Source organism: Micropterus salmoides, unplaced genomic scaffold (assembly GCF_014851395.1).
Source record: "Micropterus salmoides isolate LMB-PRFRI ecotype aquatic unplaced genomic scaffold, ASM1485139v1 Ms_hic_scaffold_3, whole genome shotgun sequence".
Lineage (NCBI taxonomy): Eukaryota > Metazoa > Chordata > Actinopteri > Centrarchiformes > Centrarchidae > Micropterus > Micropterus salmoides.
In genome coordinates this window covers 20,105,523-20,131,244 of record NW_024042261.1, presented here as the reverse complement: position 1 = coordinate 20,131,244, position 25,722 = coordinate 20,105,523, and the positions used below count along the sequence as shown (strand labels likewise).

Here is a 25,722-nt window from a genome sequence, read left to right as displayed (position 1 = left end):
CTGGGAAAGATCAATTCAGCAGACTAAACTAACTCTAGCTATTGTGCACAGAAGAAGATTTATGTACTCTGGTTTGTCATTGGTAAATTAAATTCACATTTAATACTTCTAGTGCTGTTCTGCCAGACTTAGATTTGAAATTAAACACCTAATAAATGCAAATCTATGAGTGCATATCCGATAATCAAAATCAAAGCATCACGACCATTTACATTAGCTGCCGTGATTCGCTATAGTCAGGAGAAGAAGTCAGGATTAGTATTTTTTGCCCATAAGAGATGGCACTCTCTACACTACAAGACAAATACTTGTACATTTTTAGAGACAAGTCATTTGTACTTGAAACTTCAAAAAAGTTTCAATCCCTTCAGGTTGACTAATACATATGGACAAAAATAAAAAGCAATTACAAACTGCTGCTGGGTAAAAGTTAATTGTGCTATTTTATTTGTTTGCTTAATAACTCAAACTTCTCTCCCACTTGTTACCTGAATGGAACAAGATCAAATCAAGTATTTTTAAGCTGTCGAAATCCTCGGCCTCACGCTAAATTGGTCTGAATTGGCTCAGTGTGAACTGGCTTTAAAAGGCTCTTAACAAACAGGGCATAGCATGTACATTCATGCCCAGCTCACAAAGCACTTCACCCATATGTCTGCTTGAGGACTTACTAGTCTTATTATGAAAATGATGGCGAGCTGATATAAAACCAACTTAAGATATTTATTGTATTATGGCTGAGAATTTTTAGTCATACCAGATAATTGGTGCCAACATGTTAGCTAATTAATTTGAAGCTAGAAGCAGTCACAGAATTTAATGAGGAACACCACCGTTATGTTCTCAGGATAGGACTACTGCTACAACCATAAAATAGTTTAGTCAAGATAATATTGGAACATTAGAGGAAAACTTATGAGTTTCAGGTATTAGTATTGATAAAGTTGATACTTTTATTTGTATGGTGATTATTATTAGAACTGATATATCAGGAAGTCCCTTTACTTTAATTCATGGCTGGACCAAAGCTTTTATGCACAATATTAATCCTAAAATGATTAGCTAATTAACTGATTAGCCCATTACATTTGAAGTACTCCTTTTTGGTAACTGTTTAATTGTTCAAGTCATTTTTTAAAGCAAAAATGCTAAACAGTTAAATAGTTGCAAATTTAATAGCTTTGGGTTTTTCGCTGTTGGTTGGACAAAACAAGCAATAATTAATTGATAAAATAATTGGTACTTTAGATTATACATTACTGCATATAAAACGCTACCCCCTGAAGATGGAGTTGTGCATCCCTGTGCCATCAATATTTTGTTACCTGTGAGCTAAAATTACAATGCAGGTGCCTATTCAAGTCATCAGCCAAGAGCATCACCATCAATGTCATCATCATCATCATCATCATCATCATCTGCAGCCAAAGACGATGGAACCAAATTTGTAGTCACATAAATCTAACCCCAATGTAGCTGGGGGTGAAGTGCTGAAGAATGAAAGAACAAAACAAAAACAACACCCAAAAGAAATTTAAACGCAAAAATCTAAGACAATATTAGGCCAATAAGTAAACAAAACAGACAAAATAAGCTTTTGGAAACATAAAAAAGCTACATTGGTTCCACAATGCTTGACCACGTCTTCACCACCACATGAAGAACAACACGGTTGCGTGGGGCTGTTGGGTCAGCCTCTACAGCGACAGTACAATAATCTACAGCACCATTACCCCACCTATATGGGAGCCTCTAAATCCTACCCCTATATCTTGACCCCCTCGGAGCCGTACACGTTGTACCCCTCCCTATAAGTGGCTAGATTCTGGGTGCTGGGGGAGGGGCTGGGGCAGTGAGGGGGGCTAAGGTCCACCTTCATGCGCTTGGCTTCGGCCCGTGACTTGTAGCAGAACTCGACCAGGGCCACCAGCATGGCCAGGCCCAGGCCGCCCACAAGGATGTAGAAGACCCCGGCAACGTTGGACAGGCTCAGAGCCTGGGACGACTTGTCCTGGAGGGAGGGAGGGAGTGAGATGGGGTTTGGGAAAAAGTAAGGGGTGAGAAGAAAGAGTCGAGTCCGGGTGTTGTGGAAAAAGAGGCATCAGTGGAGTGGAGTTAGAGGAGAAGGGGTTGATGGGAAAGGGGTGGGGGTGGGTGATAAATGGAAAACAAAAGGGAAAAGGGTGTGTGTGTGTGGGGGGGGTGATGATGGAGGATTAAAAAAAGACTTGTGATTAAGGAGAGGAGAAAGGCAGGTGGGATAAGAGGTGGAAGGAAAATTTGAGAGATGGGACAGGAGGAGAATAATGGGAGTGAGATAGCAGGAGAAGAAAAAAGAAGGAGGAGTAGGTGATATGGAGAAAAGCAAAAAAGTAGGAGGTGAGAGTATGGGAAAAGAGGTGGGAAAAAGCAGACAGAAAATAGGGTACAGTGGTTAGACACAGAAATGGAGATTGTCAGAGAAAAGATCATCTAGCGACAAATCCTAATGTTATACTGTTATATTCTATGCTACTGAAAGTATGATACATTTTACAATTTTACAAATACATTCTACTTCTACAACTACAATCAATTCTACTATCACCACAACAGCTACTAAATACAGTACTACACATCTGTAACAGTCAATACAACTACTGAACATTTCTATAAATGTAACATAGTGATATCAAACAAACTTCAACATCTAATTTAAGTAAAAATAAATCACAGAGCAGGCTTTAATCTGAGCGGTGATGACATTTCACTGCAGTTTTAATGGAATATAAAGGCTCCAGTAGTCTAGACATCTACAGTAGAGCAGCTCACATGGTCTATGTTTTAAAAATTGTAAATATCTTCCCATTTTCTTTTCCACTTTGACACACAACAGCAACAAGTTTTAAGTGGGGAGATATAGGTTATAGCTGTAGCATTTTAATAGCAAATGCTAATAAAAATATTGTAATGCTTTATCTCACAGGTCCATAATTTCTACAAATTTTTCATGAAAGCAACTACATAATTTAATATGGTATATATCAAATATACTTGTAAATAAATAAATAAATGTTTGAAATTGTGCTTAATTTAGTTAATAGTCAGCTGATGATTTCCCAATTAAAGAACTGCTCCACTGAAACCCAAGGAATTATTATTTCAGTATTAATGTATTATGGGAACTTTATTCTGCATGCATGTTAAATTGTATACTCATCTGTGCTCACCAAACTGACTTGTTCAGCTGACCTGCCATGCACTTAAGTCCTTATATGTATAATTATAAGTAATTGATTTGTTTATTTGTGGTTGTTGTTTATTTGACCTAAAATTATTAACAAATAACTGAGTTCTTCCAGAAAACTACCAAGGACGATATTATATAAAATATATATAAAAACATGCACCTGTAAAATAAAGCACTACCACACATTACAGAAAGTTATGGATATAAAGATAGCCTAGTCCTGATTAAATCTTAAACATGAAGGCAAAAGTCAGTAGTTGCTAATAATAATTTAAAGAAACAGTGGTATTCTCATCTGGTGGATATATTACAGGTTACTAAAAATGGGCTAGTGTATGAGATCAAAACAAAAACATGAAGGTGAAATTGTCTGATGATAATAAAAGAATTACATTGTATTTCTAATGCCAACTGTAATGAAGATGGGATTGCTACAGATTGCTACAGAAACTGAACAAGAATTTGAGTTCATCTGATGCATATTTGGGAAAATGTGGTCCACCATCAAAATAGAAAAAGAAATCACTAAATGTTTAGTCTACTGTGGACATTCAAGACATGTTTCAGGCTAATTGAGAATGTTGCTATTGCTAAGACAGTAGTTGCAGTAATCTGGAGCGTATTCAGATGAGAGTTTCAGGCTAGCGTTTTGTGGGCCGCAGCAGCGTGAGACTGACCTTACTTCCAGAGTCCTTGGGTCCACACTCTCCCTTGTCATACCACCATTTGTTTTTCAGTTTGTCTAAGACGCCTGCTTCGCTCAGTTTCAAAACTGCGAGGTTTACCGGGGTTCTTCGCGTGTAAAAATAACATAAATAACATCATAGGTCATGTTATTTTATGTTATTAGGGTATTTCACATTTGCATTGCACAGCTCAGTCACATAGAAAAAGGTACTTTTGTTTAGATCAAGTGACCTAGCATGGGTCCCACTGAGTACATGTGTGTATGCTCGTTGAGGAGGGGCTGGGGGGAGCAAGGAGCTAAAGCGAGCTACAGACATATGAGTGGGACCCACCTTTGTCACTCCAGGTAACACACCCATGCTGCCCCAGCTGATCCTACACTGAACCAGAGGCAAGTACTGTTAAGCCAGGACTATTGGTGTCAGGCTAGCACTGTGCTACGACTGGGAGAGTGAGCTACAGTGAGACAAGTTTGAATGTGTAACTGAGGATTTCATAAACTCTACAGACTTTGAAGGCAGCTTTCAGGTCAGTCAGTCGGTCAGTTGGTCTGTCAGTTGTCCAACATTTTGATTCAGACTGAAATATCTCGACAATTTATGGATGGATTGGCATTTTGGACAGACATTCGTGATACTCAGAGGACTTTTCATTTAGTGCCAACAGCAGGTCAAAGTTTTCGCTTGATCCAGTAAAATATGTCAACATCTACAAGATGGATTGTCACAACAACAATCATGGTTTCCAGATGATTTATCCAAATGATTGGATCCAAATGATTTACTCTAGCACAGTGGTGGCCAAACGTTTTAATTGTGGGCCATATATATATATTCTGCAGTTTCAGCCCCCCCGCAATCCGGGGACCGCAGTTCTAGGGCCATAGTTCTTTGGCAACAGTGCCATCTAGTGGATTGGTAATGCACAGCAACACAAAGGAGGTTAACCCTGTCTGCTACACGGCTGATGTGTGCAGCTGTGGGGTTAACCGGTCGACATGCAATCAATAACTTAGGTTTAGGCACACACTCGGTGATGATTAGGGTAATAATAAGTGTAAGTGTAATTTATACTTCTGCGTCAAATCGACAGCATAGGCTACGGGGCTACGCAGACGCCACGCCGTCGCCTGACGTGCACCTCCTCCAAAATGTAACTACACATAGAGTCGACGCGGACCTTAAGCTCTGTGATTGGCTGGGTAGCCTCGCAATGCCTCCGAGCCGACTGGAAGTACCCCGCGCTCTGAAGTAACATTTACTAGTGGCCAAAACGGCGGCTGTAACACAGTGAATCAATATATTTGACTCGTTTTGCTATCAGAATGTGATCCATTCAGTCAGTAACATTTGAAAAGGCTACACCAGCCGCACGTATACAATTCTAACCGCATTTCCGTTAGCGGAGCGCTAAACTGGAAGTTAGCCTGCTTGGCCGGCAAAAGTCAACACAGTGGACGCTATAGCGCTACTGCTGACTAGCGTTTGGGGGTGTAATTGCAGAATGACGGAAACACCTACATACAAGTATAAATGCATGTCTACGTGCGTAGCCTACGGCGTAGGTACGCATGTAGACCCTACGCAGTAGTATAAATGGGCCTTAAGGGTAATTGGCTTTGGGGGTCCGTCAAGAGTACATAGCTAGCCAGCCAGCTAGCTGGCAGTATCAAAGTAAACAAGGGTCCTACAACTGCAGTTCCAGTCCTAAGATTGCGGTCCTGAAACTGCTACTCCACAGGCCATTTAAAATCAGGCACCCTTGCTCTAGCGCCACCATATGGTTGATATCTGTGGTTTTAGGTGAAATATCTAAATTCTACTAAGGCTTATAAAGTCCTGAAGACACCACTGATACATACTTCCTTGTTGCATTCTGAATCTATCCAATTTATAAAATACCTGCAAAACTTTCAATCAGCCGCAGCTGTACTTTGTGTTCAGTGTTAATCAGCAAATGTTAGCATTCCAAAATGCTAAACTAAGATGGTGAAAATGGTCAACATTACCCGCCAAACATTAGCATGTTTGCATTACATCCTCACAGAGCCAGTACTCAAATACACTACCTGCCAAATTATTAATTCAATTATGAAAACTGTTCTCATACTTTCCCCGGGTAAAATAAACATGGATTTCTTAGTCTACACCTGCTTAAACACAGTTTTCACAGTCAACTTTTTGTGCTAGTTTTGAACGTGGCCTTTAACTTTTAGATCTGGTGCACAGTCCTCCAACTGAGTAACTGGGCTCTAGACTCCATGTTGTGTAAATTTTACAATTAGCTTGATGGAGTGGTTTTCAATTTAGGGATTCGCTTGATTCCAAACAAGACTGGCATATGTGATCCTAAAATGCTACTGTTCCTACTGTTTATTGTATGAAAACACGAGAGGTAGGATTTGAACAAGTATCAATATAATCATATTAAAACCTTGCCAAAACTCACAGAAGACGCCCCCCCCCCCCCCCCCCCGAAACCAAATAGAATTGTTGAAATCCAACAAAAGAACGAGAGATGTAGGAAACCTTATCCTGTAATTGCGTTCTGCTGCAATAAATTATTCATCATCCCCTGTGCTTCAAGTCAAACCTGAGCCTAAAAGAATCTGAGAGCTAGAATTACACTTGGGTCGTTTTTCCATTAAATGTTTTAAAAACCTGTTTCATCTGCTGTGTACTTGAGCAAAAAATTAGTGATGAGGTTCAGTTTGGTGTCTCTCTGTCTTGCTTGCAATTTGACTCTCACTCAAGTCTCTTATTCATCTCTCTTCTCTCCCCAGAGCTGCCACTAGGGGGCGAATATTCCTGTCTTTACAGTAATTTTTTCTCTTTATTTTTCCACCTATCCATCACTGAACCCTCTTTCCATTACCTTACACTTTCAGGGGGGCATTACCACATCAGTGCCAAAATGGTTATTATTATGAGGTGTGATTTATCTTAGCAGGCGCTCACCTGCAAAGGGGCAATATTTTCCTGCATGATATTTAAAATGAACAATAATTTCTTTCAGATGATTCAACAGAAAATGATATAATATATTGATCTTTTAAAAAAGCATTTTAGCTCTCTGTTGGGTCTCAATTGATATCTTTCAAAAATGCCTTAATTTTTGTAGGGTTTTTATTTACCAGGAAAATAATATTCTCTGTTTCTGTGTCTCAACAAGCTCAAGTGTTGTACCTTTGTCACTGGGTCTGAACCTTTTATATATAAAAGGCACCCACCACTGACAAAAGATGCAACATTGCGCCTATTTTTGTAGCTGCAGGGTGTCTCAGGAGATTTTAGGGTGTCACTTTTGTCCTCCCTGTTTGCTGCTTGACTCTTCGCCAGGGCAGATGCGCATGTTACACTCCCAGGACGGGGGTCGTCGCGGGCTACATAGCCGGTGAGCGGCCCCCGTCCCCCTAGTGGTGGGGTGGGCAGACAGAGAGGGCTAACCTTGGAATCCCCTCCCCCGCTGCCACATTCTCCTTTGTCATACCACCACTTGTTTTTCAATTTGTCCAACAGGCCCTGCTCGTTGAGCTTTAGAACGGCCAGGTTGACCGCGTTTCTTTAAGTAAAAAAGGAGGGACAGATAAGATAGTTTGGTCAGAGCAGAGGATGGAGGGACAGACAGACAATATGGATGTGGACCACAGCCAGGAGGGAGAAGGGGGAGGGAAACAAGGAGGAGAGGGGAGCAGAGGGGGGATAAATCAGAGGGGTGAGGGGTCAAAGGTGGGTTAGTGGGGAGGGATGCACCCCAGACAACGCTCTCTCTTACTCTTTCTCCTTGACTTTCTTTCTACTTCAGATACTTTCTTTAAATGTATTTCTGTTTGTTAAACTTCTCTGCTCTGTCGCTCTCCTGTACCAGGCCGCACTAACAGAGGATGCTCCACAGTGAGTGTCAGATTGCTGGTATAAAGTGTGTTAACCAGATCTCTGCAGCCTGCTGATAGTGCTCTTGTCCCTTACCTTTCTACTCTGCATGTGTGTGTGCATGTGTGTGTGGCTCCAGTTTCCTACAGCACTCCTGCTCACACCCCTGAAGGGATTGACCTCCAAACAAAAATCAGGGACACAGGGCTAAATATCAGGCATTCATGCAGTATGCGCGCATGTATACAGCTAAGCTTGTTATATCTGGCATGTTAAAATAGGAACAGCTGTAACTCATTATTTTAGTATATTATCATAATCAACTTGCTGATATTTGAAACAGGCAAAAGCAGAGATGAAAGCATGGATTTTTTGTGAGGTTTTAAAGATTGTTTTGCGTTGTGGAGAGCTTTATCATTCAACACTTGAGAACAGAACAGAAAACCCTCCTTTTCATAATGGCAAGGTTTGCTTGGTTGTCTTTAAATTTGATTTTTGTTTAGCATTAAAAACATACCCCGTAAATCTCTTAGATCTTAGATATTAGTGCTTTTCTCTGGCAATTCAGTGCATCACTCAGAAGACTTCAAAGAATCCATGATTTTAACAGCATTACCATACAACAATAAAGATAAAAAATTTATTCTATGTTTTTTAAATTTTCAAATTTCTTCAAGTTGATTATGGTACTGAACTGACATGAACTGTAACCAGTGACTGCCTGGAACGTAATATGCATGCAATCAGAACATGCAAAAGCAAAGTCCCTTATAAGATAGCAAATCCAACAGCAGTTTCATGAGACATACTGTAGAGAAGCAAAAGTGGTACAACGACCAGCAGTACCGATGATATTCGCACTGTCTTGTCCACTTTGAAATTTGCCCCAATTCTCTCCATTTCACCATTCCTGCAAATGTCTCACAATTGCCTCAATATGTGCCCTGTCCCCTTGCAGTAATGTCCACGAGAGAGTCTACAATACACGACTGCAGGAGCTGAATGATTTTCTCAATTTGTTCCCTTCATGCCCTTTATGATTTCATTCTGTCCTGTCTCTCCTGCTTTGGTAAATCTCTGCTTTTTTATAGCTACCTGTAAAAGACTTTCCTATCATTTTTTTCTCCTGCTACAACCCTCTGCTGACCACTCTTTTGTTTGTAAGATGCTGTAATCATCTGGCATAATCTCTACTAAAAGGTCATTGCAGTCACTGCCTGCTTGTTTGTTAGTCTGCCCCTTTGTCTGCACGTCTGCCTATCTCAAAGTCATATCTCATCTCAGAGTGTGTTGGCAAGAGCTTGCTTGTGAGTGAAAGGTTGTTCAGGACCATGTAGGAAAGTACAAGTTAAAACACTCTCCCCACTCAACAAATACATCATTTTCTATTCTCTATTTACATGTCTTTTTGTTTTGTACTAATGTAAATGCTAACATTACTTATTTTGCCAATGCTATATTGAAAGGCAAACCCCCAAACCTCATAGGTTCAGCTCTTTGAGTAAGGAATCCAGAGATTTAGAGAGAGACAGTGTTCTCTGGGGGTATCTAATCTACAAGCCGTGACTAATTTCATCAACGTAAGAGGCATGGATGAAAACAGTTCAAACATATCTTTCTCAGTCATGATAACAACAGTCACATATTAATAATCATATCAAAAGTAGCTATACTTCAGGAAATGTACATTCCTAACATTAATTTTAATCATCAGGGTATTCATTCTCTCATCAACATCATCAAGTCAAAATAGAGCTGTGATTAGTGCACTGAGAGGAAAGGCAGGCTCACCTGACTTGCACACTCCCAGCCACATGTGTGCACCTGGTAGATTGTATTTCCGCTGATTAGGAGAAGCCAGAGACAACCGTGGATAGTCCCAGGAATGTGTTCTGGGGGGGCGGGGCTTAAAAAGGGACCTATCCACCCGCTGTCTGTCACTTTTCCCTCATAAACGGAAAAACCTTTGTGTAAATAACAAGGGATTAAACTACAGTGACTGGGGTTCTGAGGGACTTGTTTGCACCACACACAGGGGAAAGTTATAGGACAGGATGTGAGGCTGATGTGTTTGGCTTTTCATAAGGCAAATCTGAAATGCTGATAGACAGAGAGGTGGAGGGAGAGAAGAGAGAGCAAGTGGTCCGGCTTTGCTGAATTTGGTCAATACTTTTCCCTCAGCAAACACTTGTGAAGACAAAGTCTCTTTACTGCTGTCACAGTCACCTGAAAAATGAATTATTTGAATTGGTAGCACACCTCTGTGAAACCCGATCAGACTGTTGCTGTAGGCTCAAGTTAACAAGCCAGGTGAACAAGTACCGGCTGAGGGAAAATAAAATACAGAAGGACCAACTTTAGGACTTTCTCATTCATTCCCTCCAGCTTGTGCTCTCTTTATTAATGATAACACACTGTGTTGTGTGTTCTTTAAAATAAACTACTGATTACTCATTGCTCTGGGTTTCATTTGGTGTTGTCCAATAACCATTCATATTTTTTGTAACTGTAGTTTGAGTAGAATTGACGGACCATTTTCTTCAATTTTTGGTGTGGGATCCTGTATTATGTTTTGTTTCTAGTCCCCCCATTGGCCAGGCCCCTCTACTTAATGTTTCTCACTTTTATGTCTCCTGTTTGTCTATAAATTCTCCCTCGTGGCTCTGGATGTAGCGGCAGCAGTCTGAGGTGCTGCCCCTCCTCGCAGTCATAGTCCAATAAATCTCTCCAATAATCATCATCATCATCATCATCATCATCATCATCATCATCATCATCATGACTAGCATCTCTGAGGATGAAAGGAACAAAGAGACGAGACAACAGACAAATGGACAGAGTTACCTGTAAGGTGGCCCTGTGGAGAAAGAGAGTGATTGAAAGAGGAAAGAAAGAGGTGGATGTAGGCATAACGGGACGGACAGATGACAGTGACAGAGGACACAGAAATGGAGCTAACAGGATCCTAAATTAATGGCAGAAATGAGAGTGGAAAAAGTGCAGCTGAAAGAGACGGACAAAAAAGGCCAGAATAAGAAAGATAAAAAAATCAAGGTATCAAGCGAACAAGAGAAAATATGATGAAACACATAATCTGCATATTTGACATGCTCATCTATATCACTGCTGTACGGTGAAAACCTGTAACTGCTCCTTTGATTTTGGACCTTATATTAATAAATGTATAAATTGTACTACTGCAATCTTCACAGTTAATTTAATACACGTGAGAAACAATCAATATCCAAAAATGGTCAACTTTAACTCAATTCTTAAATTTATGTGGGTGAGAGACATTTTCAGCTGACAGCAGTGACATGTTCTAGGTGGTGTATAAAAGGCACAGCAGGGTAGGTGGAATATCGCAGCAATAGTACAGTACCAGCTTTGTTACTGTCACCTATTGTTACACTATTCCACCCACCTTAACTGTGAGCCTTTCGGAGTGGCAATCCCATATCCTTTGGAGTCCAGGTTCCCCCCGACTTTCATGGTGTCACAAGGCTTGCGCTGCTCCGTGTATTCGTTCATGGTTGACTCCAGGAGGAAAGCGTACTTCCCCTTGGACTTACGGACCCTTGCCACGCCCTCCGCAGTGGTTTTGGTGAAGACGGTTGGTTCGGCAGACTTCATATATGACCACATCTTCTCGTACACAGCTATTTTGGACCTCTGGGATGGAGGAGGGGGTAGAGGAGAGAACAGAGGTTAATTAGGAATAAATGGGCATCATTTTGCTAACATAGCAGGCCAGGATGATGATTTTCACAACCCTGCCAAGGAAAGAGAGACCATATAGCTCAGGCCACCTACAAATGATTTTGCTTGAGGAAAAGAGATGACAGATTGAGTGAAAGATAGCCACACCACTCCTAAATTGACTAAATCTCTGACAGGTGTAGGTATGGAAGAACAGTGCGGATGTGTAAGGTTTCACACGTAGAGAACAAAGGGTAACATTTTATTTGTGCAATTTGACTGGATAGTTTGCATTCAAGTGACCCTGTGAAACAGGATTCAGGCAATTTGACAAAACTGTCACTGTACTAGCTCACTGAATGTATTTCAGCCTTTTGCACATCATGTTGTTGAACTGTATGCTTAACCCTTTAAATGATGGTGATTGGTGATATTCTGTCATCCAGTCCCATGAAAAGATCAAAATCAAAACTGAATTAATCCTCCTAACAAGACAGTATTGCCTGTATAGCCACAGATCTGCATTGTTGTCCAAAAACTATTAAAAACACATCAGTGAGCCACACTGCCAGTGCCATGCTCCTTTGTTCCTTGATTACTACTGGAGTTTATTTTGAGTCAGTCCCACGCACTGTAAATACTAAATAGCCAAATGTGTATTAATCTGCCACTGAAACAAACAACTTAACATTTAACATTTACTCCTGACTGGATAAACTTTCTAAAAACTGCAGCTATTTTAGTACATTACTTGGCCCTTAAAAACTGTCACCTGTTTTAAAAGATTTGCATCTTTAGTGGGCATAGGGCAGAGAGCCACAGTCCGGTTATTATCCGGGATTTGTTGACTCTAAGACAAATACGGAATAAAGCCAGCCTTATCATTTAAGAACGGCTTGTTATTGTTAACCCATCCATGGCCATTCATAGTTCACTGATGCCCAAAGCGTTAACAGCTTCTCTAACCACAGATTTGATTAGTCAAATCAATGTGCCATGCTTGCTGAGACAAGCAGGATGAATCTGACATGCAAATACAAGAGCTGAGGAGGGTACAACAATGCGCGCTATTCATTATTTTGACACAGTGACACTCGTTGCTGTTTATTGATGAGGCGTGCCGTGCTTCTACAATAGAAACAAGAGTACAGCACTGAGATAGAACTATATTAGGACGTTGTTTTTTATGTCTTTACTGCATTTCATTTATTGCTCCAGTTTCTTATGACGTAGAACAAATTTGCTGAGGCTGATTTTCACTCTTGAATAAAATCACAGTGCTGATAGAGCACTGTGTCTTCCATCTTCCATTTCGATCCTCTGGCACATAATGACATTTATAACCACATTTAAAATGTAACACTACTCTCTTGACAAGTCAAGCATCAATCTTACTTTAAATGAGTTTATGACTGGAGTAGTGGCACACTGATCCGGTTGTGCCGCTATGAATTTGGGACATGCTGTAACACAAGGACATCTGTCAGACATGATGCAATAAATTGTACTGTGTATATACCAGGCATGTGTCAGGGTGCATACGTGCAGTTCTGGGCACCAGTCTATATACTGTATGTGCAAAATGTGTTTTCATGTGTGTGTGTGTGGACTGTGTGTACTCAAGAGTGAAAATAACAAGCAGAGGAGTCAAACTGTCATTCTCCACAAGCGTCCTGTTTCTTTCTTCTCTTTCTTTCCCGGTGATAAATCATTATTCTGTCGCTCTGCAAGCTACAAGCCACGGCCTCAGCGACCGAAACCAGCGCCCGGGGGATGATGTGTATGTGTGTGCAAGTGTGTTGCTAGTGCATGACGGACACCTATCCCATAATAATGTCACTCACATCCAAGAGGACCAGCCGGCCCCTCTTCTCTCCATTCAAACCTTTCTCTCTCTTCATACTTTCTCTTTTTATTTCTCACTCTGTCTATCAAAGTCCATCATAAATTTTAAAAAGCGCCTTCACTTCTCTACACCTCCAACCCTTCTATCATTCTCATTCTTCAAGTTTAATCAATCAATCCATCCCTCTTTCACTTTTTTCCCCCATCCACCGATTTCTCTGTCTGGCTGCAGCAAAATGTGTATGTACTTCTGTTGCTTCTGTGCACCGTGTGTATCTATATCTACCTGTGTGTGTATGTGAGTATGTGTCGGAGAAAGAGTGTGAGCGAGAGGACGAGATAGTGATGATGATGACTGTGCATGTATAAAGCAGCGTCTGGCCTTGGGAGGGATGGATGTGTGACAATGCGGTGTGACTCTTTCCAGATTCTTTAACAATGAGCGAGGGTGTGGAAAAGAGGAAATGGATGCTGCAAGTCACCTTCAGGCGTCCACGCTATGGAAAACACTTTTAAATATACATAGACACACATCTGCTCTGCGGGCCACATATGAGGCTGAATTTGAATACATGCATGCACGCAAACACACACACACACACACACACACACACAGATAATTAATGGTGGTGGCGAATCCCCCTCAGCTGTGGGAGAGTAAATTGCTTTTTCACCCTTCACAGATTTCAGCCCGCTCGTTATGTTGATGATGCCAGAGCCGTTCACAGAAGCATAAACTGTCTGCTAACCCCACCTCCCCAAATACACACACACTATACACATCTTTAGAAAGCACAAATGTAAATTGGTATATACACACATATGATGCATGAGCACACAAACAATTCTGAATATTCCCACAAAGCATGACTATGTGACAGAGCAGATTTGTTTTTGTACATGTGATGACCCTGGTGTTTTTGCCCATGTCTGCAGGAAAATTCTGTCTTCATCAGCATTGTGTGCATTTGTGTGTCTCCATGTGTTTATGAGTACTTATAAAATTGCAATCCACTTGGGTGAATAGGTCAATGGGTGAAGCCACTAAAGGTCTCCTCTGGGCCACTTCACTCCACTCGTAGGCGTATTTTCCTGCTCACTATTTTATGGTAACAGCTCCCTATAGTATATTCTGTTCCAGCTCTGTCCACCTCTTCAGTCCACCTAGTCAACCTCTAGTTCACTACTCTTTACTATTTATTATTATGATTATTATTACTATTATTATTGCTTTATTTGACAGGGTAGGGGAGTGATTAAAAGCATCAAGAGTGCGGTAAACAAACATTGTTCCACTGTATTCATGTTTGCTCCACACTGATGCTTTTTCTTCTTCTACTCAGTATTGAGTCCCCCAAAACCTTGGTGTGAACTTTGATTAAGCCATCAAGTTTTAGAAACAAATTAGCCGAAAAGTGAAAAGCCAGACATTGCAGCTTAGCGTCACTTCCAAAATTTAAGCCTCTCTTAATTCAAGATCAGGAGAAAGTCATCCGTTCATTCCTCTCCTCCCACTTGGACCATTGTAAATCAGCTGACACCATCATTAGTCATGTTTTTGTCCCACCTACAGACAGAGCAGAATTCTGCTTGGCTTTTGTCTGGCTTTAAGAAAGGAGACAACGGCCCCCTCCTATTTGCTTCCTCTTAATGGCTGCCAGTTTATTTCAGAAGTTACTTTAAGATTGTGTTGCTTGTTTTTAAAGTTTTGGCTTTCTTGCATTATCTAACCTCCTACACTGCCACTGGACTTCTTCCCCTCGCACCCTGTTCGATATTCTATGCTCTGCCACAAGTGAGCAATAATGGATAGAATGTAGAGGATGACACATAGTCCATCACATTTATATAATGGTGCTTTTAGAAAGAAATAATGAGGAAGAAACACAAGAAATATGAAAAAAATGTCATCCATTTCTCAGAAGCACTCTGGAATTTTCTTTCAAACACAGAGTTATGTTCACATTTGGTGTTTCTCGACAAAACACAGTGTGTGTATCCAAGCTCCTCATGAAAACATTTGCACTGACAGTTGTTCCCAGATTTTGAAATTGTTTGAATTGTTTATATCCATATTTGCTTCCTTGCAGTCTTCTTCCACCCCACGTTTTGCAAAAGCTATATTTCTTGAAGCATTACTGCCATTAAAGGTTCAGTGTGTAACATTTCTGAGGATCTATTGACAGAAATGCAAGTTAAGAACCATAACTATGTTTTCAGTGGTGTATAAAGGCCTTACATAACGAACCGTTATGTTTTTATTACCTATTATTGAATTAGCCATTTCTATCTACATAACCGCAGGTCCCCCTTAAGAGCAATTTATAGTTATGAGTCAAATCGACAGCGTAGCCTCTGCGTAGCCCCCTGCCCTACGCCGTCACCTACGCCGTTGCCTGACGTGCACCTCCTCAAAAATGTAACTACACGTCGAGGCGACGCGGACCGTAAGCACTGTGGTCAGCTGGTTAGCCTCGCAATGCCTCCGAGCCAACAGGAAGTTCCCGTGCTTTGAAGTAACTTTTACTATCGGCCAAAACAGCGACTGTAACACGGTGGATCGATATATTTGACCGTCACAACCCGAGCGAAATGACTCATTTCACTATCAGAATGTGATCCGCTTGGTCGATAACATTTCTATATATCTATAACATCACTACGTTGAATACGTACGTTCGAAGAAGAAGAAGAAGAAGGAGAAGGAGAAGGAGAAGGAGAAGAAATAATATACAGCAGGGGGCAGCAAATAACTTTTGCATTGGAGCAATTTTTTATCCATTAAAGTGTAAGACTCACCTAGAAGGTTGCATGTTCAATCCCATGTAAAGAGGATATTTTTCCCTCTTCAATAATTTAATTATGAAGCGACTGTTTGCAGTGTGTGTGTTCTGGTGTTTGACCAGCATCCATCAACCTACGGACGCCTTTTCATTTTCCTAGTATCTCCAAGCAGAGGACAATTAGGGGAATCATGTTTTCTGACAGCTATTTCAAAGGTGTGTCAAGCATGCTTCAGACTCTTTTTAATTTCAATCCGAGTTTTTCAAAGTAAAAGCTCTCAATTGAACTCAATATAAAGCATTGCTGCAAAAAGTCCTGGCGCTGTAGACTAGACAGTTGACTGCAATTCACAACCTCACCACTAGATGCCACTTAATTTTACACACTTAACCTTTAAGTGGCGATAAGTGGAACAGCCATTTGTATGATAGTATGTTGCATCAATGTGTGCTTATATGTGTGCACTAGATACAAACAAAACTCAAAACTCAATAAACTGCTATACTGCACTACTACTGGTTAAAATAGGGAGGGTTATAAGTAGGTTAGATGTAATCCAGATAACTGTTTGTAAAATTTTCATTAAATTATTATGACATGTTTGGTAATTTTGTAACCATTAGAATTAGTTAATTACTTACTTTCAAATAAAGTTCTCTATGTATGAACACAGCTGGTTGTGCAGTACTGGTTGGGTTTTTAATAATAGTATAACTGCAACAGCGAGATTGTAGCAGGTGAAAACAGTCCTCCTCCAGGTCGTCTGAGACTTTATGGGTTTTCCGCAGCTTGAGCTCAGTAGCAAATTAACTCTACATAGTAAAAACCTGGAACCTCAAAAGGAGTCAAGTAAGTGAGCAGAGTGTATTGAGTCCATACCCTGAAGAACTCCTTTGTAGAGCCTGAGTCCAGTGTCCCGTAGGCTATCTCTGTCTGTTTGGCCAAGTCCTCTGCACTCTCTATAGGTGAGACCATCCTCTCCACAGTGAGGAAAGCAGCCAGATTGGCTGTGTAAGAGGAGATGATGATAAGCGTGAAGAACCACCAAACACCTCCAACAATACGTCCAGACAGAGACCTGGAGAGAAGACAGATAGAGGCGAGGTAGGGGAGAAAAAAAAAGGGAGAGGGTAGTAAGAGGTGGAAAGAAGGAAGAGATGTGACAAAAGCAGGAGAGATGGCAAGTAAAGGAAAATAATTGTAGATGAGACATTAGTAGAAGATGAAGGAAAAGATGAGGGGGAAGGTTAAATAGATAAAAAGAACATAAAAGAAAGACAAAGGGAAAAACAGTGAAGGAAACATAATTAAGGTTAGCTCCTCAGAGATATGCAAAACAACACATTGTAGTCACACAGAATTTTCAACACCATGGTGAAAATGATGGTGCCTCCAAAATAATTGCCTTTCAACCCACAAACCAATTCAGCACTAACAATAACCAAGGCTACATGAAACAGATTGTAATCTGGGCGCTCCTCCATCTCTCTCATGCTCATTCTCTCTTTCCTCTTTCTCCATGTTCACTCTCTTTATCTACCAATTGGGAGCAGAAGCATAAAAGTAAGTGGCAATTCATTTTGTTTGCATGGACTTGTTTTCACTGAATAAAGGGGAAGAAAGCAAGCAAGAGTTTGCACATTAGAGAAAGGGAGAGAAAGATGGGAGAAGGTGCCAAAACAAGTTTTTTTTTCAGTCCTGCAATCAATAAAATAACTTGAAATACTAATGGGCACAAACGGCAACATAGCTACAATAACTACGCTTTAGAAAGAGTGAGAAAGAGCATGGAGGGGTATTGGCGAGACAAAAGCTTAGTTCCTCTGTTTTATATGTCCTTTATTTAACCATGTTAAGTCTCATTGAGATTAAAATCACACACACGCAGTTAAAATGTGATACAAAGTCACGGACAGAAATCCAGTTAAAATTCATAAACGGGTCTAATTTCTAGGAGCAATGACAATACTCCGGAGTACAATTTTCTGAGGCCAATCCCAGCTGAAATTGGGTTCCATACACTATGGACACAAGTCAATCACAGAGCTGACACAAACAACCGCTGACGCTCGCAGTCACATCTACAGGCACTTTTAGACACAGAACAGTATCCGTGAATGATATACCATCCCCGCGAGGGAGCATTTCTGCTCCACATGTACAAACATGACTAGCGCAAGCTCGACCCTTCCTAGGCGCTCGCAACTGCTCAACACTTGACACTCAACAAGTTGACTTTTTAGACTTTGGAGACAGGATGGGATAGATAGCGGTTGATGGCACTGCGGAATGCTCCCTCACGAATATGCTTTTCCGCTTGCGGATACGGTTCCATGGTCTCGTTTCAAATACACGTGCCTAGGTTTGTGGAGGTTTTGAGACAAATCAAACTCCATATTTTTCACTTAAAACAGCTGCCTGCTGCAGTCAAAAATGATGCCATAAGAAAGGTGAGAGCTAAAAAGGTTGTGAGCTGAAAAACCAAAACAATGAGCTAAAAGATGCTGCAGCACTAGGTAAACTGCAGAATTGGATTATAATTATTTGTGGGCTCATCCCTATGAGGGACCATCATCCTCTTACATACAATCAGGAAATAAGGCCTAACATTTCTTGGGCAGGGAGCTGTTTGGTGATCCCACCACTTTGATGTGAAAGAAGTGATGTATGAGTTATTTTAAGGGTGGGCTGGGTTTTAAGGAGTGCGTGCTGGAGAGACAAAAGAGGACCTGACAGAGATGAGAGGTGCAGGGATGCCTGACTCGGCATAAATTGTCACCTTTTGAAGCAACTCCGCATTCAGTTGCTGTTCGAAAGCCAGCACGCCTCTTAATCCTCAAACACACACGCGCAAATATGAATTGATAGTGTGTCCTTGACGCATTGATCTGTTTACCTGAATTAATGAACTTACTCTGATGGATTCTCCTGAGAAAGAGTTGTTTTTGTTTTGCACTTATTAGGAGACTGTGGAAACTTTTTTCTGATGGAAATATGAAAATGTGAAAGACATGGACAATGCATTCTAAATACACTTATTTGACAAGATGATAGTTCCTGCCATGTAAACACTTTTTAACCATAACAGTACTGCTGAAGCCTGTCTTCTTTCTCAGAATGACAAAGATGAAGATGATGATGATAATGTGAAGGAAAAAGAGGAACAGTGAAATTGCATTTTAAAAAAACTAATTTTCATAGGTTCTACAGGGTCTCCAACAGAGGCCATCGGGGGCGTGTGATGTGATTGGTTTACTGCTATACAAGCTTTGACAGCCTTTTAATCTGACCTGATAGAGTGACTGTGTGATTCGAATGGACATCCAAACAGAAAGAGAAGGGGGATTAAAAGCCAGGCAAACCAGAAGAGGATGGCATAGATAAAGCGAAGGTTCAAGAGCAATGCACTTTTCCACTATGCACACTTATGCTCAATATGTTCATGAAAGCTCTTACCAAAACCTGACAAAACACCTATCTCATTAACCTGTCGAGCTTCAGAGCACGGACATTCATTGAGTTGTGTTCATTAGATTTTGGATGTGCCACTTAAAGTGACTGTAACATGTAAGGAATTCATGTAAAGTCCACCTGATATTACATTCACTGATGTCAACATTGTTTTAAATGTATTGATAATAGTTTTTTTTATTATTAACCAATAGAAGAAACGTCTTTGAGGAAATGCTGCTTTTTGTCTCTGGAAGGGTGTGTTAGACTAGGTAATGAGAGACAAAGTCAACAATTACGTCTTCATAGGAGAAGTCTTAATTGGTGATAAATACCCAACATAAATACGCATTTAAAAATGTTAGTATATCTGCATACAACTACACAATTGTATGATTTTGATAACTGTTTATATACTTATAACTGCTAAATAAGGGGGGGATAAAGTAAAGTTTTACTAGTTTTCCTAATACCTAAAAAGCTTTTGTACTAATGCCATGAGAAGACAGATTCTGTAGTGGCAAAGCACACCGAATTTTACAAAACAGCCAACGGTTCAGCTGTGAAAATTAACTTTTTTAGTACCCTTAATTTAGAGTTGGCAGAGTGACGTGAGATTTTGAACTAGAGTTTTGGCTACAGCAAAACAAAGCATAAGTGTGCGGACATAGATGCAAACACTTAAACTTAAACCCTAGCACAAATAACAAGTGTTTACATAACACAAACCATATTATTCAGATGTGTTAAACAGATTGAATCCCTTATGGAGGAAATCAGGTTTCTTGTTTGACATGACTTTTCAGAAGTCAGACTCCTGGGAATAATCAGAATTCTTAACGACATCATCCTAAACTGCACAAATGCTGCATTTATCAACACCAAGCTGCATTTCTAGCTGTATTGTGTTGAAAGTTATTTGCTTGACAAATTTATTTCTTAGGTTCATACATTTACCTGCACTGTATGCATTCACCTAGGGTAACATGCATTTTTTAATAAAATTTCTTTAGGTTAGTGACACGATTGCATTAGACTCATACGGTTACCTAAAATGAATCACCCTCGACATGCTTGCAAATAAAATAAAAAAAGATCTATCAAGTTCAGTTAAAGATTTGGCTGATCGCAGCTTGCAATCAAAGACAGAACAACTAAAACTGTTCTGTATCTCATACTGCAGAGGAAAGGAAAACGATTAAACATGTCAGGTTAAACATGATTAAAGACACGTCGATTTCTAAATGTGTTGTCTTGATTTATTTGTGAGTGTATATGAATGAAAAAGAGAGAGAGAGAGAGAGAGAGAGAGAGAGAGAGAGAGAGCGAGCGAGAGAGAGAGTATTCACCTGTGTTTTGGAGTGAAGTTAGAGAACATGTTTACCTACCGGAGAGAGGTCAGCAGAGCACGCTCGAATCAGATTAGATTGTGTGTGTGTGTGTCCATATGTGCACATGTATTTTGTTGCTGTCCGAGTGAATTTTGGTGTACTTGGGTGAGCTTTGGGAGTGATGTCGATTCTTTCTGTGAAACGTCAGTGTGAGCGTGCGTTTGTTGCAGTGTGAATGTGTGTGTGGCCTTCGTGTGTAGTTGTGTCTTGTGCGTTGGTATGCAACAGGCGAATCATTCTGTAGCGGGTCATGTATCATCTATGATAGCCAACAGATTGCCTCCCCAATCCTCTATGTGAAAGATTAATGGTATGCTCTCTCACACACGCAAACACACACACACACACACACACACACACACACACACACAGAGTTATACGGTTTCTTTTCATCCAACACATCAGACTTGTCTCACCTAAAAGAGGAGACTGCAATCTTAGGCTGGATGTGTGCGCATCTTGCATGTGATTTATTTTCATTCTTATGAGGACTAATGGAAGACAAGGACGTTTCCCGTAGTTCATCAATCATCAGCTTATTTCCTCAGGTAATGCTATTTGGCTGACAGTTATCAGAATATTTTTGGCAGAAATGTTTTTTTTAATGCAATTGCCATAACAAGAGCACAGAAACACTTTCAAACACACACACACACACACACACACACACACACACACACACACACACGGCTAGCTGGATGGTTGTTGTCCTGGAGTATCTACTCCTCATCCCTTGTGTTCTCCTACTGATTTCCCCTTCCCTGTGTTTCCTGTTAGTCCCTCTGTCTGTTCTCTCTCCCTGTTGTCTGCACGTGGTCTGTCTGGGCCTGACAGCATGACAGCGTCTTTTTGAACTTGAAAATAACGTCTGTTTGGGCAATCAAAATAATCTTCTTAAAACAACAGGTCGCCCATATGAACCTTGCAACTCGCTGTAATTGTTTCCCCTGTTCACACTGGCTTCTACAGTCAAATCAAGTGGATATCTTTGAAAGTTCCCTCTTTCGATTTCCAGTGTTTCTGTGCTGAGCTGCACTGGAGGGACAGTAACACAAACACGGACTGTTGGAGCCTTATGTTAGCTTCAGATAAACATTGAATTATATTTTTACACAGAACTGTGGATTTTGTCCCCCATCACTAACATTGGAAGCATGTTAGGAAGGGATCTCTTTAGGGCCAGCATGAACAATGGGAATGATTACTGCAAGCAAAAACTGTCTCAGTGAACATATACTGAAGGCTCCTGGTTACTGTTTTACTGTATAACAAACTAGAAATTGTTAACCTATCCATTACTGTAACATCTTATTATATATAATATATAATACCACATACTACATTATTTGTTAATTAATTTTTTTTTACAAAAACGGCTTTAAAAAAATGAAAAAAGAAAAAAACTATACACAACAGACTTCCAACAAGTGTTTTTTTTGCTGTTGTTCCAAGAAATATTGCGAAATCAACTTTTAAAACTACTTTGGACACTCCAGACATCATACGTGACATGTGTTTCATTTGATTATGCAAATTGTGAGCTTGTTAAAAATATAATATCCTTGTTTGTTAAGAGGTGCCAACAGGGGAAATGTGGTGATTTTAGCTGCTCTCCGATTGTGGAGCAAACAAGACTTGTATAATCAATTGATGGTGACAGACGTGTTAAAAAATGTTGAGTCTGACAGTTACTAGTGTGTCTGTTGTTTTGGGAAAGTGAAGCATGAATGTTTGATTAGTACATGGCAAGGGACAGGAAGACAGTAAAAAATGCAGATAGAAATACAGACAAACATCCTTTCTTCTTCTTGTCTTTTATGTCTTATCTTTCTCCTACATGGACTAGAGGATGTGAAATAAAGTGAGTTGACTGATTGATTAAAACAGGCAGAAAGAGTCTAGATGTAGGCGGAATAAAGGGAGTGAAGGCAAACAGACACACATGAAAGAAAATCTGATTAATAGATTAAAGATTAGGTGCAGCAGGCAGAAAATGAAAAGCATAATAAAATAAACTAATAACAGGGATCATAAAAGTGAAGCAGAAACACCCAGAGAGAGAGAGGATTATTAACAAGATTTACAAAAACTTTTACTGGTGAAATTCATAAACATGGTCAGTGCGACTGGGTTCTAATAAGTGACCTTGAGACTAATCATTAATTAATCAGTAAGCGTGCTCCACTGTAGTTAGTTAGTCAAACCATTAGCTGGATCTGTGGCTATCATTAACTATTCAACATGCAGTTGCACATAACACTCACAAAGACACACACATACACAAAAGAGGAGAGCTGTAATTTCAGATGTTTATTGACAGAGACAGATTCAATCCCTCTGAGATGGTCACTGGTGATCAGTTTACCTCTGTCCTGTAATTGTTCTTTCCTGATGTACACCCTCTCATTTTGATGCCATTTATTCATTTCCACTTTTCATTTAACAAATTCCAGTCTACCTAACTGTCCATCACTTTGTTGCCACCGTTGACCAGTGCAGTGCAGTGACCAGGCCAATCACGGGCATTACAAACCCAAAACGCCATGGCTGAAAGATGACAGGTGTGTGGTGCAAATGCCATCTCAAGGTCACTCTGACAAAGCGTGTGAGTGTGTGTGAATGTGTTTGTGCCTGCTGCCAGCCATCGCCTTCTGCTTGATCGGAAAGGTGAAGGCAACACCAGTCGGCGTATTTTGCAAAAGAGAAACAAAGTGAAGTGTTGTCTGCCATGAGCACGCAGACCACCACACACGTGTGCTGTAATGTCTAGATATGAAAATGTAAATGAACTAAGGTAATGATTACACCGCAAAGCGGCAGGAACAGGAAAGAGAGAGAGAGACAGAGAGTTGAATAGGAGTGTGTGTTATACTGTGTCTCCCAGACTGCAGAGATGACTGCAGCAGGAAGAGAGGGACCCACACTGAATACCAATGGACCTACTATGGCAGCTCAATATACAATACACACAGTTTCTCTCTCTCTCTCTCTCTCTCTCTCTCTCTCACACACACACACACACACACACACACACAAGTCAAAAAGCCAGTGTGGATCAGACAGAGGCTCATAAAGGTTGTACATTGTATAGAGAAGAAGACAGAAGAGCCATTTAGTTTAGAAAGAATAACAAAAATATACTGTAAATAGCCAGTAACCACGCAGTATACAGCCATTCAACCAGTCTTTAAGTAAATCTCTTCCTGTAGTTGTTGCCTCCTATTTCAAGCTGTAACTTAATTCTCTTGATGACTGCTGACAAGGCGGAGACAACACAAGTGGCAGGATGGATAAAATGGATGCAACCACAGCATGAATGAGCATCCCATGTTCAGGGCAGACGTATGGACGATGGAAAAACTAATGATTATGTGAATGAAAACACTGCTGCCTCTGACAGAGTTGGAATTTGATGACGTCCATCACGTAGCCGACACAAGATTATAATTTTTTCTCTTGACTTTAGGGCAAAGACTGTAGTCATAAGGGGAATGCACGCAGTTTTGTATAGTACTTTTAAGGAATTATTTGATCATTGATGTATACAGAAACGAATTACACTTGCCTTGTGAGCCTAAATCAATATACCACACGGAAGATTGTTGTGCTGTGTAATTGAGACCCTGTGGATGTGATCTGTCCGAGCAAGAAACGCTCTCCTATTCTGTCATGTATTTATGAGTAATTAGCTCAGCGTTTTGTTTGTAGACATTGCTATGCAGCTAATACAGAGTAAATTGAGAGAGTGAAAATGTGATGCTATATCCGTAATAAAAGTGAAATAATATGTTAAAGTTATATATTTGAGTTGGAAGGAAGCTTGAAGGGGTTGCATGGGCAGCAGGCATGCATCTTGTGATGTGATATATTTGACTTTTTAGTAGCTATAGCACCTTTCTGATGTCAGTTGTGACTGAAGTTAGCATTATGACTTTGCCCACCTGCAAAGGTGAACAAGGGGACGGGAGATTAAAGGAAATGTACTGACAGGATAGATAAATGATATGACATGATGATATGCATGACACGTCTCCATTTCTGACATGAGCTAGTGTTTCTGCAGAGCACAGTGTCACAGTGAAGACTCATCTATCACACTGTTTTATGGCAGAAGCCTGGTCTGCAGAATTATTTAATTTCTAATGAACAAGTTAACTTAACTTTTTCTATTTTTCTACCACTTCTGGCATAATCATACATTGTGTAATTGCGTGAATACAAGGCATAGTGAATGTTTGATGTCTAAGCACGTCAGTCAAGCCTCATCCCTCCCTGCAGTGTACACTTAAGCCCACACGAAGAGAGATTAGAGAGTGACTCACAACAATTAGTAGTTGCAGGTGAATGCTGGGGTGGAGGTGAGGCTGATTCAATGCTGTACATAAGCAGCACGAGTAAGACGCAGTGATGCTCAAAGTGAGCGGTGTAGCAGTAGCTGCTTAGGCGGAACAAAAGTGTGAGCGGAGCATGACAGATTAAATAGACGAGTGTGCTGAGTATGTGTTGCAGAGAGTGAAGTGTGTAATATGTGAGAGTAGCAGCGTGACTCGACTGCAGCGAAGCTTCACTCCTTTTTTGTTTTGTTTATGTGTACGTCAGAACCATTGAGAAGCACTGACAAGTGTTGTTGTTCAGACAGAAAGCTTTAATCATGTCAGTTGATCTGGCTGGTTATCTATCATGCACATTACTTCTCATAACTAGGACAGTAACTAGTAAATAGGTAGTTCACATACACACTGTAGCACTAATGTATACTGCATTG

General features: G+C 40.4%; 1 protein-coding gene across 3 annotated transcripts in view; it reads right to left on the bottom strand.

Annotated features, from left to right (window-relative positions):
- gria4a (glutamate receptor, ionotropic, AMPA 4a) overlaps positions 1-25,722 on the bottom strand; it is a 121,695-nt gene that overhangs the window by 5,721 nt on the left and 90,252 nt on the right. The window contains exons 14-17 of one of the 3 annotated variants that reach the window (XM_038693969.1): positions 16,996-17,194; positions 11,213-11,460; positions 7,363-7,477; positions 1,874-2,011 (exon numbers count right to left, since the gene is read on the bottom strand). In XM_038693969.1, coding sequence (XP_038549897.1) covers positions 1,874-2,011; positions 7,363-7,477; positions 11,213-11,460; positions 16,996-17,194 — 700 coding nt within the window. Of the gene's footprint in view, positions 1-1,763; positions 2,012-3,906; positions 4,022-7,362; positions 7,478-11,212; positions 11,461-16,995; positions 17,195-25,722 lie in introns of all 3 variants that reach the window. The other 2 variants (XM_038693965.1, XM_038693966.1) reach the window with 2 other exon arrangements.